Below are 13,413 nucleotides of genomic sequence, written 5' to 3'. Positions count from 1 at the left end.
AGTCAAATTTTTATTGGTCCTATGATTTTACTATACTAGATAATGTTAAAAAAAGTCCACTTGTAATGACATAAAACAGTTTTAACGTCATATTTGAAGCACTCTCAAATTTACAAAATTAGATTACAAATTTTATTTAACATAGAAGAAACTACGTGTTCAGTCCTAAGGTCAGAGTTCACTTCTTAGAATGACTGCGGGTGGTACTCTCCCCTACCCGACTTCGGTAGGGTGAGGTGGCTGTTTTGCCTGTTTGTAGAAGAGGGTCGCCATTTTGGATTTTATTTTGTCTTGATTCTCATTCCCCCAATTACCTATGAGTCTGGACTTTTTTATGCACAAATGATTTGGGCACCTAATACTCTGTGCCAAATATCAACTCTTGACATGCACTCCTTCATCCCTCTATGCTGATAAGAACGAGTGGCAGTATGATTTTATAAACAAGACATAGTCTTGTCAATTACAAAGATAATTCCAAAAGTAAAATGTCCTATTTTTTTTTTTTTAAATACAAAGGAATGTTTATTTTCAATAATATTTATATCATTTTAAAGCTTGAACATTTATCTATTTTTCTATATAATCACCATTTCGATCAATGTATTTTTGTATGCGCTCTGGCAATTTTGAATGCCATTGTCATACCAGTTCGCCACCATGTTGTGTTTAAACTGATTGACATTCATCACCAATTGATGGAAGTGTATGGTGAGTCGTGCATAGATGTCAAAAATGTCAAGTGGTGTAGGGAGTTTGCAGCTGATTGTACTGAAATTCACAACAAAGAAAGAAGTGGGAGATCATCAATTTCTGACGAGACAGTCATGAAGATTGAGCAAACCATGCATGAAAATCGGCAAATCACTCTGGATGATCTCTGCATTTTGGTTCTTGGGGTTCCTGAAGCACCATTCATAGGATTTTAATGAAAAAGTTGCAATTTTGGAAGGTGTGTGCAAGATGGGTCCCACGACACGGCGGCAAGCTGGTATGACACGGGCATACAAAAATGCACCAACTGAAATGGCGATTATGTGGAAAAATAGATAAATGTTCAAACTTTAAAGAAATGGTATGAACATTATTGAAAATAAATGTCTTTTGTATTTTAAAAAAATAGGAAATCTTACTTTTGGAATTACCCTTGTAACTCCATAACCCTAAATAAATAACCCTACTTCCAGCTATGGTTGCTTTTTACAGTTTTTGATGTAAACAATAAAATTAATACTGCAATAAATGTTCTATTTTGAGTAGAATAGATGTTTTCCTTGTAATAAACAAAGATGGGTTTGACCTCTGATTGTAAAGCAATTCAAACATCTGGTTTTAATAGACCATTCTAACATACTCAGAAAATATGGATTAAAATTTAAGGACCCCACCACTTTAAATGGATGTGGTCCCATGAAAACATGTGCTAATTTGCATATTGAGGAGTTCATATGATGATGTCAGGTTTGTCTACTTTGTGCCAATTTCTAAAAAACTCTTTTGGCATCAAAAATATTTTCTACTTTTAAAATAATCTTAAACAGAAAAAAAATGACAAATTTCTTTGTTTTGTTTAACCATTCTGATATATTACTCCACACTTAAATGGCAAATATCATCATAATGTCAATTTGTTTGATTTGAAAAATCATTTAGAATTTCTAAATGATTTTATTTAATTTTATTTAGTAAATTAATTCGAAATACTGTATTATATATTATAGATTTTTATCATCTGTTAAGCTTAACTCCCTAAACTATACGACCTTGGCCTTGACTCTGAAATTTGTTAATATGNAATAATCTTCAACAGAAAACATAACAAATTTCTTTTAGCTTTATTTGATAATTCTGATTATATTACACACTTAAACAGCAAATATAGTCTCCACATTTTGTTTGATCTGAAAAATCATTTATAATTTGTTTTTGTTAAATTTTATTTAGTAAATTAATTCGAAATACTGTATTATATATTATAGATTTTTATCATCTGTTAAGCTTAACTCCCTAAACTATACGACCTTGGCCTTGACTCTGAAATTTGTTAATATGAACTTTTGATAAAGCAAACTAACTACTGTTCACCTGGTGATTCGTATTAACACAAGTTTACTATATATAAATTAAACTAGTTATTTTGGATCACCCTATCATCATAAAACTGAATAGCAGTTTGTTAGTTAAAAATTAACTACATAATATAATTGTCATAAACATTACAATAAAATTGTTCAAATTTTATATTAACTTAATCTGATGAAAATTTTAAAGATTTAATTTAATAAATTTTTTAAATAGTAATAACTGAATAACTGAGAAGAATCTTACCACAAATTACATATTTTTAATGTAACACTTATTTATTTCTTAACCAAATGAAAAATTGATAGCTATTACCTTTAACAATTTTACAGTATCCTCTGAATTATTAGCATCTTCAATGATTTTTTTGACATAACTAGAAAAGTTATTAAACAAAAAAATTTTAATTTCAAAATTTCTTATAAATAATCATCTTTATTTATGAAAATACACTGATAAACAGAAGATCATACCAGGTTTTATTATATAAAATATCAACAACTTCTGGTTGAATAGCCATCAGATATTCTACACAAATTTGGTCTCCCATATGAACATTAGGAAGTGGCTGAGCTCCCTTTAAATGTAACATATAACATTTGTTAAATATATATTTTTTATAAATGCCATTATAAATGAGAATGTGTCTTTCATTTTACCAACAGTTTGTTATGAAAAAAAAAAAAAAAAAAAACGTTGATATTATGAATTGTATGTAATTATTATGGCTAGGACATCTTGACACTAAAAATCATATAAATAGTTATAACTTACATGACTTTTAGTGCCTTGATGTCCTACTTCTAGTCATATATATATATATATATATGTTGCAACACAATTTGAATATGAACACAACATATGAATAAATTATTCATAAAAAATTCTTCATAATGTGTAAATCTATGTTTGTTTCCATTTAATATTTTTATTAATTATTAATTGGAAGAACAATGTAGTATATTTATTTAGTTAATTTTTTAAATGTCTCATCATTAAATTAATTTTTAATGTTTTATTTTAAATTATTTTTTTGCCTTACATTTAATTTGAGATTTTTAATATTCATTGTATATAAAAAATATATCAAATAAGAATCAAGCATTCTGAACTTATTGAACTATATTAAACTTATTCAATTTACAGAAAAAAAATTCTGTGCATAAACTGCAATTTCATATTAAAGGTTTCCTCTTGATGTCTTTACATTCATTATGCTAATATCAGTAATATTCTTCTGTACAGTATTATTACTTGTTCAAGACATTTTGTATGTTAATTTTTAAATCCAAAATTATTTTTAAAAATAGAGAAAAATCATGCAAAGTAAGATATGAGGAACTAAATTTTACATAGACATTTCCAAAAGAAGAATAACACAGTACAGTGGAACCTCGGTATACGTCTTCTTTAGAATACGTCCAATTCGGAATACGTCCTGTTTGGATGAAACAAATTTTGCTTGGTATACGACTTAATTCAATTATACGCGCCATCTATGAACAAGTAGCACTATCAGTGTACTACACTAGACTAGACGCTCGCGGTGCTATGGTTTATAACTTTGTTAAATTTCTTCTGATTTTAATTTGTAAGTGACATTTTATTATTTTTATTAATCATGAATTGCAAAAGGGCAACAGAAAAATAAAAAAATGACTAGAATCACAACGGAACTGAAAAAAGAGATTGTTGAGAAATATGAAGGTGGCACGCGTGTTCGAGATTTAACTGTTGCATTCCGTATTCCGAGAACGACGATATCGACAATCGTGAAAAATAAAGACATTATTAAATTTGCTAACGTTGCGAAAGGGGTTAAATCAATTTCTAAACAGAGATCGAAGACATTAGATCATGTCGAGAAATTGCTTTTGCTTTGGATAACTGAAAAACAGTGTGCCGGCGACAGCGTATCGGAAGAAATTATTTGCGAGAAAGTTAAAAGGATACATGCTGATCTCATGAAAAATCAAGCAGAAACTAGCGAGGAAAGCGAGGTGTTTAAAGCCAGCCATTTTTTTTACATGAGAACGGATTAATCATTTTTACATTACTTCTTATGGAAAAGGTTGGTTTGGTATATGTCCAAACACTAGGAATGGATTAAGGTCGTATACCGAGGTTCCACTGTGTCTTCAAATACTGTATATTTGAAAGTTAAAAGGATTATAATATGTTATATTATATCAATTAAATTTTATACTTACAGCCATAGAAGATTGTGTTTTACAAGAGACATCACAACAGCATACAAGTAAACTAACTACATGGTATAATTTTCCAAGTTCAGCATACTGGTATTTAATTGGTGGTCCAGGACCTTCATCTAAAGCAACCCTCATAAAAGTGGCAGGAACATTTAATTTTAGAAGTTGTAATCGCTAAAAAATAAAAATAAATAATTACTGACATATACTAATGTAAATACAATATTTTATTTAATCATTGATTTTATGTTTGCATTTACTAATTCTTTAATTTTTATTATTTAAAAATCTTTTTCTACAAATAGAGTATTATTAAACTTAATATCATATAAAAAATAAATATTCTAATTCATTATTTTTCATAATCTTGATTATAGTATTTTAGAAATGTTTTGATAAACATATCTTTATCAAATTTAAACTTTTAAATTTATAATTTAATTTGATTAATGCTGCATTGATTTACTTGATCAATGAAAACTAATTTTCAAATATGTGTATGAAAATATAAAAATTAAAATGTACTAACCTCAGCAATTCCCAAGGAAGCATACATCAAAAATAAACTGAAGTATTGTGTAAGATGCCTACCATGTTCAGAAACTTCTTTTTTCAGTAATGATAAAACCATTAGTAACAATTGGTCTGATAATGTAGCAGAAGTATCACTGATGTAAGCTGAAAATAAATTTATTTCATAAACATTTAAATTTATTAGAACAAAAATTAAGGTTAAGTGTTAAGGTAAAAAAAAAAAAAAAAAACTAGAATAGTTTTTAGAATAGTTTACGAATTAAAATTTTTTAAAAATTTTAACTCAGCCAAATTTTTATATCTTTTTTTTTTACATTTCAAAAATTCTCTTAACTATAAATCACAAAAATACAGATTAAACAATCAAAAATACTGTATATCATGGCCAAGAACAAGTACTTTCTATTCTTGTTAATAATAATGAGTAGACCATTTTAATCAATCCAATGGAATAATTCAAATAATACACATCCTACAAAAAAAAAATTATTATTCATTATACCAAAAATCTTCAAGGGAACCATCCATTTTTTACTGCATATTCTGATTCTACATAAAAAAATAAACTTTTATCTAAAGCAATTTTCAAAAGATGCACTAATCAGAAGTTATTTGTGTTTGAAGTTTTATGCAGCCACCATATCATACATGCATAAATTTGTGGATGTCTGTAAATTTCACTGAAAAAAAGAAAAGTGCTAAAAAAATTGTTAAGAAACTATTATTATTTGATGGAACCAAGATAAATGTCTTCTCTTTATCACAAATGTGATGGCTTTAATACTCCATGACACTAGTTTTGTACTAGTTCAAATAATAATTTAACCAAATAATAATAGCTTCTAACAACTTTCTTTAGCCTTTTTTTTCTTTCTTTTGTCAGTGAAATTCAGAAATTCATGCATGCACAATGTGGTGACTACAAACTTCAAATGACCATAACTTCTGATTAAAGCATTTTTCAAAAGATGCACTAGATAAAAGTATGTTTTTTTAAATGTAGAATCAAAAAATGCAATAAAAAATGGGGGTTCCCATTTGCAAAAATAAAGTTGACCCCATTTTCACAGATTATAGTACCATCTATGATGAAACCGATAACCCATCTAGTGGCCCCCTTGAAGATTTTTGGTGTAAGTAATTTTTTTGGTAGGATGTATATTTTTGAGTTATTCCACTGGATTAATTAAAATAGTCCATCCTGTATATAGGATGAAAATAAATGAATCTGACAATCATTAGGACATGAATGAATGAATGTCTTTAAATTCATGAGAAAATATATATTAAAACAAGTTTCAACTTTTTATCACTTTTAACTTCAAAAAGTTTTAATATTTTTATGTTGCATTCAGAAACATTTGTTTATTTCCCAATGACATGGCAGACAATCCTTGCCTATTAATTTTTTTTTTGGCATCAAAATATTTCATAGATTGTCATAACACAATGTAAAAATAAACATACATCAAGTTCAATCAGCAAATGTATGTCCTTAATAATAATAATTATTATTATTATTAAGGACATACATTTATCATCATAATAAATTTAGATAATAATAATTATTAAAATTCTGTGCATAAACTGCAATTTCATATTAAAGGTTTCCTCTTGATGTCTTTACATTCATTATGCTAATATCAGTAATATTCTTCTGTACAGTATTATTACTTGTTCAAGACATTTTGTATGTTAATTTTTAAATCCAAAATTATTTTTAAAAATAGAGAAAAATCATGCAAAGTAAGATATGAGGAACTAAATTTTACATAGACATTTCCAAAAGAAGAATAACACAGTACAGTGGAACCTCGGTATACGTCTTCTTTAGAATACGTCCAATTCGGAATACGTCCTGTTTGGATGAAACAAATTTTGCTTGGTATACGACTTAATTCAATTATACGCGCCATCTATGAACAAGTAGCACTATCAGTGTACTACACTAGACTAGACGCTCGCGGTGCTATGGTTTATAACTTTGTTAAATTTCTTCTGATTTTAATTTGTAAGTGACATTTTATTATTTTTATTAATCATGAATTNTTTTCTATTTTTTTAGTCTTCCTATTTTAGAAGGGAACAGGTAGCAACATGTGGTTTTTTTTTTAAAAAAAAGTGGACACTGTGATCACATAACAGAGAGGGTACCACCACATGATGCACAGAACTTTAGCAGCAGCAATTCGAGTAAGAGGCGCTTTTTATACTTAAAATGGCAATATTTTTATTACAAGAACAACGCATAATCATTCATTTTCTGCACTTGTGTGGAGTGACACCCACTGAAATTCAGTTGAGTGATACATGCGGTGATGGTTTCACAGATGCGAAAAATGTGCATTCGCGAGTATGACAGCTCAAAGATGGACGAACATCGTGTGACAATGAACCTTTAGTACCTTTAGTAAAAAAGATTAGAGGGCTGTCTGATTTTCAGTATCGGACTTAGCCCTATAGAAGTAGGAAAGAAGAGAAAGCATGAGATATGAAATGTAAAAAGAAAGGAAGATAGGAAAGTGTGAAGTAAGAGATCGATATTCGGAGCGCCCGTTCCTGCGTTTATTAAACATAAAATAATATTTACAATATGTACAGTATGGCTATTTTCCGTATAGAAGTAACTTGATTACAAATGGTCCTGACAATTTTTAAACATAGTAATAAATAATATACAGAATAAGCTAATATAACACGTATGTAAAATATTCCAAATATATTGTCCACATCTCGTGGACTCTATATATTTAGATTACGGTATGGCTATTTGCCATGTGAAAATGTTCTAATTACAATTGGTCCCGACAATTTTTATAGTATTTTTTAATATAAAGGATGAGTAATATGATATATAATTCTAATTCCAAATATTGTCGGCATCTCGTGAATTCAATGGATTTGGATTACAATAAGTTATCTTATGTTATAGCCGTGAATTATTTCTATAGTTAGATAACAAATATCAATGATACCTGTGTTTAATGTTACATTTGGGCATCACAGTGAGAAAAGTTCATTTGTCTTCTCGGTCGGATGTATTTTCAGTGTTGTCACTTTCTTCTTCAATTTCACTTTCATCGCTTTCTTCTCTGTTGTGGTTTTCTTGTGTAGTTTATTTCAATGAGAATTTTCGTATCGTTGATGTATTTCTCTAATGCGGTGAATAAAATTTTGTTGTTCACAAGGTCCGTGTCTTTAGGTGGTCAATTGAAGCCCACCATGAGGCACTTTTGTATAAAAATTTTCTCTTTCTTTGTTGAATTTGGTGCACTCATATAAGTAGTAAAATACATTGTCTTCTTGGCTGGTATCCACTTCACAATACTGGTTGTTGGTTTTGTGAAAATGGTACAAGTAAGACTTAAAGTTTCCGTGTGCTGTTAAACACCGAGTCATACCAAATGAAAGCTTAAAGTGTTTATTCTGAAATCTATCTTTTATCTTTGGAAAAAATTTGTGGCAATGTCTTCCTGTAGATGATGTATTTCACTCTTCTTCCCATAATTCTTCTGTAATGTTTTTTATATTCTTTTTTATTTCTGTTATTGGTATTCTTTTGTAGGTTACTGGAATGTTAATACTGGCAGCTCTCTTAGCCAGTTTGTCGGCTTTTTCGTTCCATTGATGTCCTGTATGTCCTGGAACCCAGTTGTAAGTGATTTTCATTTTTTTTGTTAACTTCTTCGGAGATATTGATGAGTTCATTTGTGAGCCTGTTTTTCCTATTCTTGCTTTCCAGGATGTGTAGTGTTGCTCTACTGTCAGTGTAAATATTCAATTGTTTGTTTGGATGATTGTTCCTTTTATTGATGTATGTGAGAGCTTTATAAATCGCATACATTTCTGCTTGCATTGTAGTGCAGTAGTTTGCAATCTTCATAGAAGCCTGGTATTGAGTTCTATTGTTTTCATCTATGATGATTATTTCGCTGCCTACACCTAATGATGTTTTCGAACCGTCACTATATATTTTAAAACTCTTTTGTTTCGTGGCATTCTCTTGTTTATCCATGTGAACTCTATATGTTTCTATTTTTGCTGGGTCACTCAGTGTTTTTAATTTATTTATATTTTCTGTTTTGTTTTCTATAATGGTTTCTATCATCTTTATGTCGTTTGGAAGTTTTCCTTTGTTAATTTCTTTGTGTATTTCTTCTTTGGTTTTTCTTTGTAAGTTTTCTTTTAATACATTATTTTCCCAGATGAGCTCTTTTGCTATCTAATTTTATGGGTTTTAGTTTCGCTAGTACTAATAGAGCATCTGTTGGGGTTGTTCTATATGCTTTGCAGATTCTTATTGCCGCCTTTCTTTGGATTGAGATGAGTTTTCTTTTGTTGTGTATTTTATCTATCGCTTCTCCCCAAATTTGTACTCTGTAAAGTGCTGCTGGCACAATAGCTCCTTTGTAGATCAGTCTTGTGTTTTTCGAACTCATACCCCAAGTATTTCTAGTTATATGTTCTAATAAGTTTGCCCGTTCTATCACTTTTTTGTATGTTTCGTCTATGTGTATTTTCCAATTCATTTGTCTATCAAAATATATTCCAAGGTATTTAATATAAGGAACATTTTTTATATTTTTACCATCAATTTTTAGTCCAATGGGTTTCTTCAGTTGGTCTTGTTTATTTTTTCGGGTACATACTACCAACTCGCATTTGTTAAAGTTGATAGGTTGTTTATAATTAATACTCCATTCATAAATTTCTTTAAGTATCTTATTTGCTTCGTCTCCAAGTTTATTACAGTTTTTGTTTGATATCATGAGGAGTGCGTCATCCGCGAATACTTGGATTTGACTGTCGTTGGTGTCTGGAATTTTGTTTAGTAAACTGTCCATTGCTAAATTCCATAGTCCTGGCCCACTTCTGGACCCTTGTGGGCATCCTCTATTAATTTGTTTGATGATAGTTGTACTGTTGGAGTAGAATCCTACTTGTCGATTAGTTAAATAATCTTGGAGAATATCTTTGATGTTTTTTGGACATTTAATTTTATTTATACGTTTCATAATTCCTGGCCACCACATGTGGTGAAATGCCTTTTGAAAATCTATTTTTATTAAGATGGCATGTTTTCCTTTCCCCATTCGCTCTTGATACTGCGTCTATTGTTGATACTCCCTGTCTAAAACCATATTGGTTTTCATTTATTTGTTTATTTTTGTATTGATGCCAAATAATTCTTTTAATAATGAGTCCATCTAAAATTTTTCCCATTACTGGGAGTAAGCATATTGGTCGATATTCTTCTAGTTTGTTGGGATTTTCGGTTTTAGGTATAAATTTCACTTTTGCCTTTTCCATGCTGTTGGAAAGTATCCCAGTCTTAAACATTTGTTATATAAGTGAACTGTAGCAATGGGGATTTCTTTATATATTTCTTTGATCATTTCAGCAGTTATTTGATCATGTCCTGGGTCTTTTTGTTCTTTAAAGTATTAATTGCTTTTTGAACTTCCCAGAATGTAAATAGCTTTGCGGATTCGCCGGACGAATTTTGCATAGCTTGTATTCTTGTCTGTCTGTGAATCTCCAAGTCTGTAGTTGTGTCGTCTTCTGGAAAGTGAAAATCGAATAATTTTTTTATATTGTTTCCTATATTTATATCCATCTGATCATCTTCTAGGATGTCGGGTACACGAGTTTTATTTCTTTTCTTGAATATAATTTTATAGGGTGTTGTCCATGGATCTTTTTTATTTAATTTGCCGCAGAATTCTCTCCACGCAGAGTTTCTTTGTTTATTTATTTTCTTCTTGTAGTTTTTGAGTGCTGTATTGTATTTCTTTTTAATTCTTTTTATTTCATTCTCATTAGTGGTTCTTTCTAATTTTTTCATATTCTCCTTAGTTCTTTTTTGTTTTGAGTGAGTTCATGTGTCCACCATATTGTCTTCATATATGCGGTTTTTTTTGAGTTTAGTCGTTTCGTCAATTGTATTGTTGATGATTTTAGTGATAAAGTCGACGTAATGATCTAAGTCTTGTTTAGTATTAATAGGTGGAAAATTATAGGATTCCCATTTTTCTGTGAATTTCTCTCTAAAAAAGTCCCAGTTAATATGTTTGTGGATTTTCCATTTATTATCTTTTATGTGAGATAATTGGAGATCTGTCATGATGTATCTATGATCACTACATGATGTACGTAAGAGTGTCTCATAGTTTTGTATCTGGTGGCTAATGCTGTTAGTATTTATGAAGATGTCTGTCCATCCTTCTACAAAGCCAGTGTAAAAAGTTGGTATTGTTGTCATGTTAGACGATACCATATCGAATTCATTCGTTATATTATTCATCAATCTTCCTTGCTCGTCTTCCTTAGGGTGAAACCATGTCATTGATTTGGCATTTGCATCTCCTGTGATTATTATATTTTTTCCTCTTAATTTTCTTAGGATAGTTTCTAATTTATTTATGCATTCCTTGTCATCTTCATAAGGTGATAAATATATACTCAGTAGAAATATTGGTTGGTCTTGATTTATGATTACCGTAGTAATAGTTGCATTGCTTAATTGGGGTATTAATACTATGTCAATATCTTCTTTTCGTACAATAATGCCACTCTTTGGTTTTTTGTTTTCATTATTTGTTATTATTCTCCAGTTATTGTAGCGTACTATTTTGTTATTTCTGGTATGTGGTTCTTGTATAGTTATAATATCAATATCTAGTTCGTCTGCAGTTTTAATCAGTAATGAGCTAGCTGCTTTGCTTTGCTGAGCATTAATTTGCAATACCCTTATGTTGTTTCTTTTACTTTGCATATACTGTGTTGTTGATGTTGACTGGGTGTTATCTATTGTATTATTATAGGCCATAATCAGTTCTTCTTATTGTTGCTTCTTTTATTTTCTTAGTGATCGGACAGTTCGGGTGAAACGCTCCATGGTTGGTTGGTTGTTTTTTACTATTCGGTAATTCTTTGTTATTGCTGTGGCAATTTATACAACACAGTGGTTCGTGTAGTCTGTTGCATTCCGAGAATTTGTGTTCTTTGCCGCATTGGCTACAGTGTTGATTTTCAAACAATTTTTTGCCATGTGGCCCGTACCACAACATCGTTAGCACCTTAGTATAGGAATAAACAGGGTTCCTACTCAAATTTTTGTTTTGAATTCCCTGACTTTCCCTGACCAACTTTGTCCAAATTCCCTGACCCTCACATTTTTTAGTGTGGAATATCAACATAATAAAACAGCATTTACTGTTAACATTGAGTACATTTAGCCCTCTTTATGCACAGTTGATATGCTTCAAAGACTGCCACATTAAAAAAATACAGTACATACATCCTGTAGAAAAATGTTTGATAGAATCCACAACTTCAATGTAATGAAAAAATAAGCAATTTACAAACAAAACACAAGCTTTTTATTTTATCATCATTTATCATTATTATTTGTATGTAAATCTAGTAAATACAAGGTAACATAAAATCAACAAAAATTATTCTTTGATAAACAAATAGTACTGTACTGTGCTTAAAATGAACTCTTGACTTAGAAACACATAATTTTAAAATCAATCTTTCAACAAAAAGAGTAACTTTTTTTTAACCTTTTTACATTACCATCTGTTGCATATCTTAAAAACAGTTATTGCAAATATAATGTTTAAACATGCATTATTATATGGATAGGATAGATAGGGTGTGACCCATATCCTATTTCTGAGATCAAAGAATGTTTTGATGAGAAGAAATAAAACTCATATTTAATCACTGAGCCTTCTACTGCCCCCATGAAAGCCTCCAGTGCCCGCAAAGGGGCGTTATCACCCACTTTGAGAAAGGATGATCTAGACCAGTGTTTCTCAACCCAAAACTCATCGCAGACCGGAAAATATCTGCTTTTTTTAAGTGGACCAGTGACAATATTATTTTTAATTGAAAAAAATTCTCTGTTGTAAAAAGAACTGCAAACTACATTGAGCAATAAATATTTGTTATTTTATTTACCAGTACATTAGTATACAAATCAATGTGATCGCTGCTTTTCTTTTTTGCTAGTAAGATCATCAATTCTTGGAGTTAAGGCGGTAACTGCAAGGCGTGAGGCAGAACTAATACTATAATGATTTTGTTGTTTCAATTTTATCATTACCATTGCTGAAAACATTGATTCACATAAGTACGTTGTTGAAAAAGGTAGTAACATCCTAACTGCCTTTTTATGTAAAACTGGATATTCAGATTTAACTTTAATCCAAAACTGTGTTATGGGCATTGATTCAAACAATGTTTTAAATCCCAAGTCTGAACTTAATTTGATTAGTTTTTCGTATTCAAAGTCGTTCAATCTATTAGTTTGCTATCAATAAACGGATTAATAATCCACATATTTCCTATTTGAGAACAACGCATGGAAGGTTAAGTATATATTTTTAAAGTTTTCGCGGACTGGTCAGATTAGAGTTGCGGACCGGCGGTTGAGAAACACGGGTCTAGACTATTTCTCAAGTTTCTATAAAAAATTTCTGTTCATTCCTTTTTTTCTCTAATAATTAAATTATTTTACGTTTTTCTATTTTAGTTCCGGACAATTCCGGAACCTCACACTTGTATTCCTATGAAGTCA

The 13,413-nt window shown here is 30.0% G+C and overlaps 1 protein-coding gene across 2 annotated transcripts in view; it reads right to left on the bottom strand.

The window, feature by feature from the left end:
• Nucleotides 1-13,413, bottom strand: part of LOC111623475 (probable ubiquitin carboxyl-terminal hydrolase FAF-X) — a 274,716-nt gene that overhangs the window by 16,303 nt on the left and 245,000 nt on the right. For both annotated transcript variants that reach the window (XM_023366062.1, XM_023366060.1), the window contains 4 exons: nucleotides 4,822-4,970; nucleotides 4,293-4,466; nucleotides 2,556-2,659; nucleotides 2,398-2,458 (listed from right to left, as the gene is read on the bottom strand). In XM_023366062.1, the coding sequence (XP_023221830.1) occupies nucleotides 2,398-2,458; nucleotides 2,556-2,659; nucleotides 4,293-4,466; nucleotides 4,822-4,970 (488 nt within the window). The remainder of the gene's footprint in view (nucleotides 1-2,397; nucleotides 2,459-2,555; nucleotides 2,660-4,292; nucleotides 4,467-4,821; nucleotides 4,971-13,413) is intronic.

Source organism: Centruroides sculpturatus, unplaced genomic scaffold (genome assembly GCF_000671375.1).
Source record: "Centruroides sculpturatus isolate CEXI.00-Female unplaced genomic scaffold, Cexi_2.0 scaffold115, whole genome shotgun sequence".
NCBI classification, from domain to species: domain Eukaryota; kingdom Metazoa; phylum Arthropoda; class Arachnida; order Scorpiones; family Buthidae; genus Centruroides; species Centruroides sculpturatus.
Note: the sequence above shows the minus strand (reverse complement) of the source record. Positions and strands in the feature narration are given on the sequence as shown.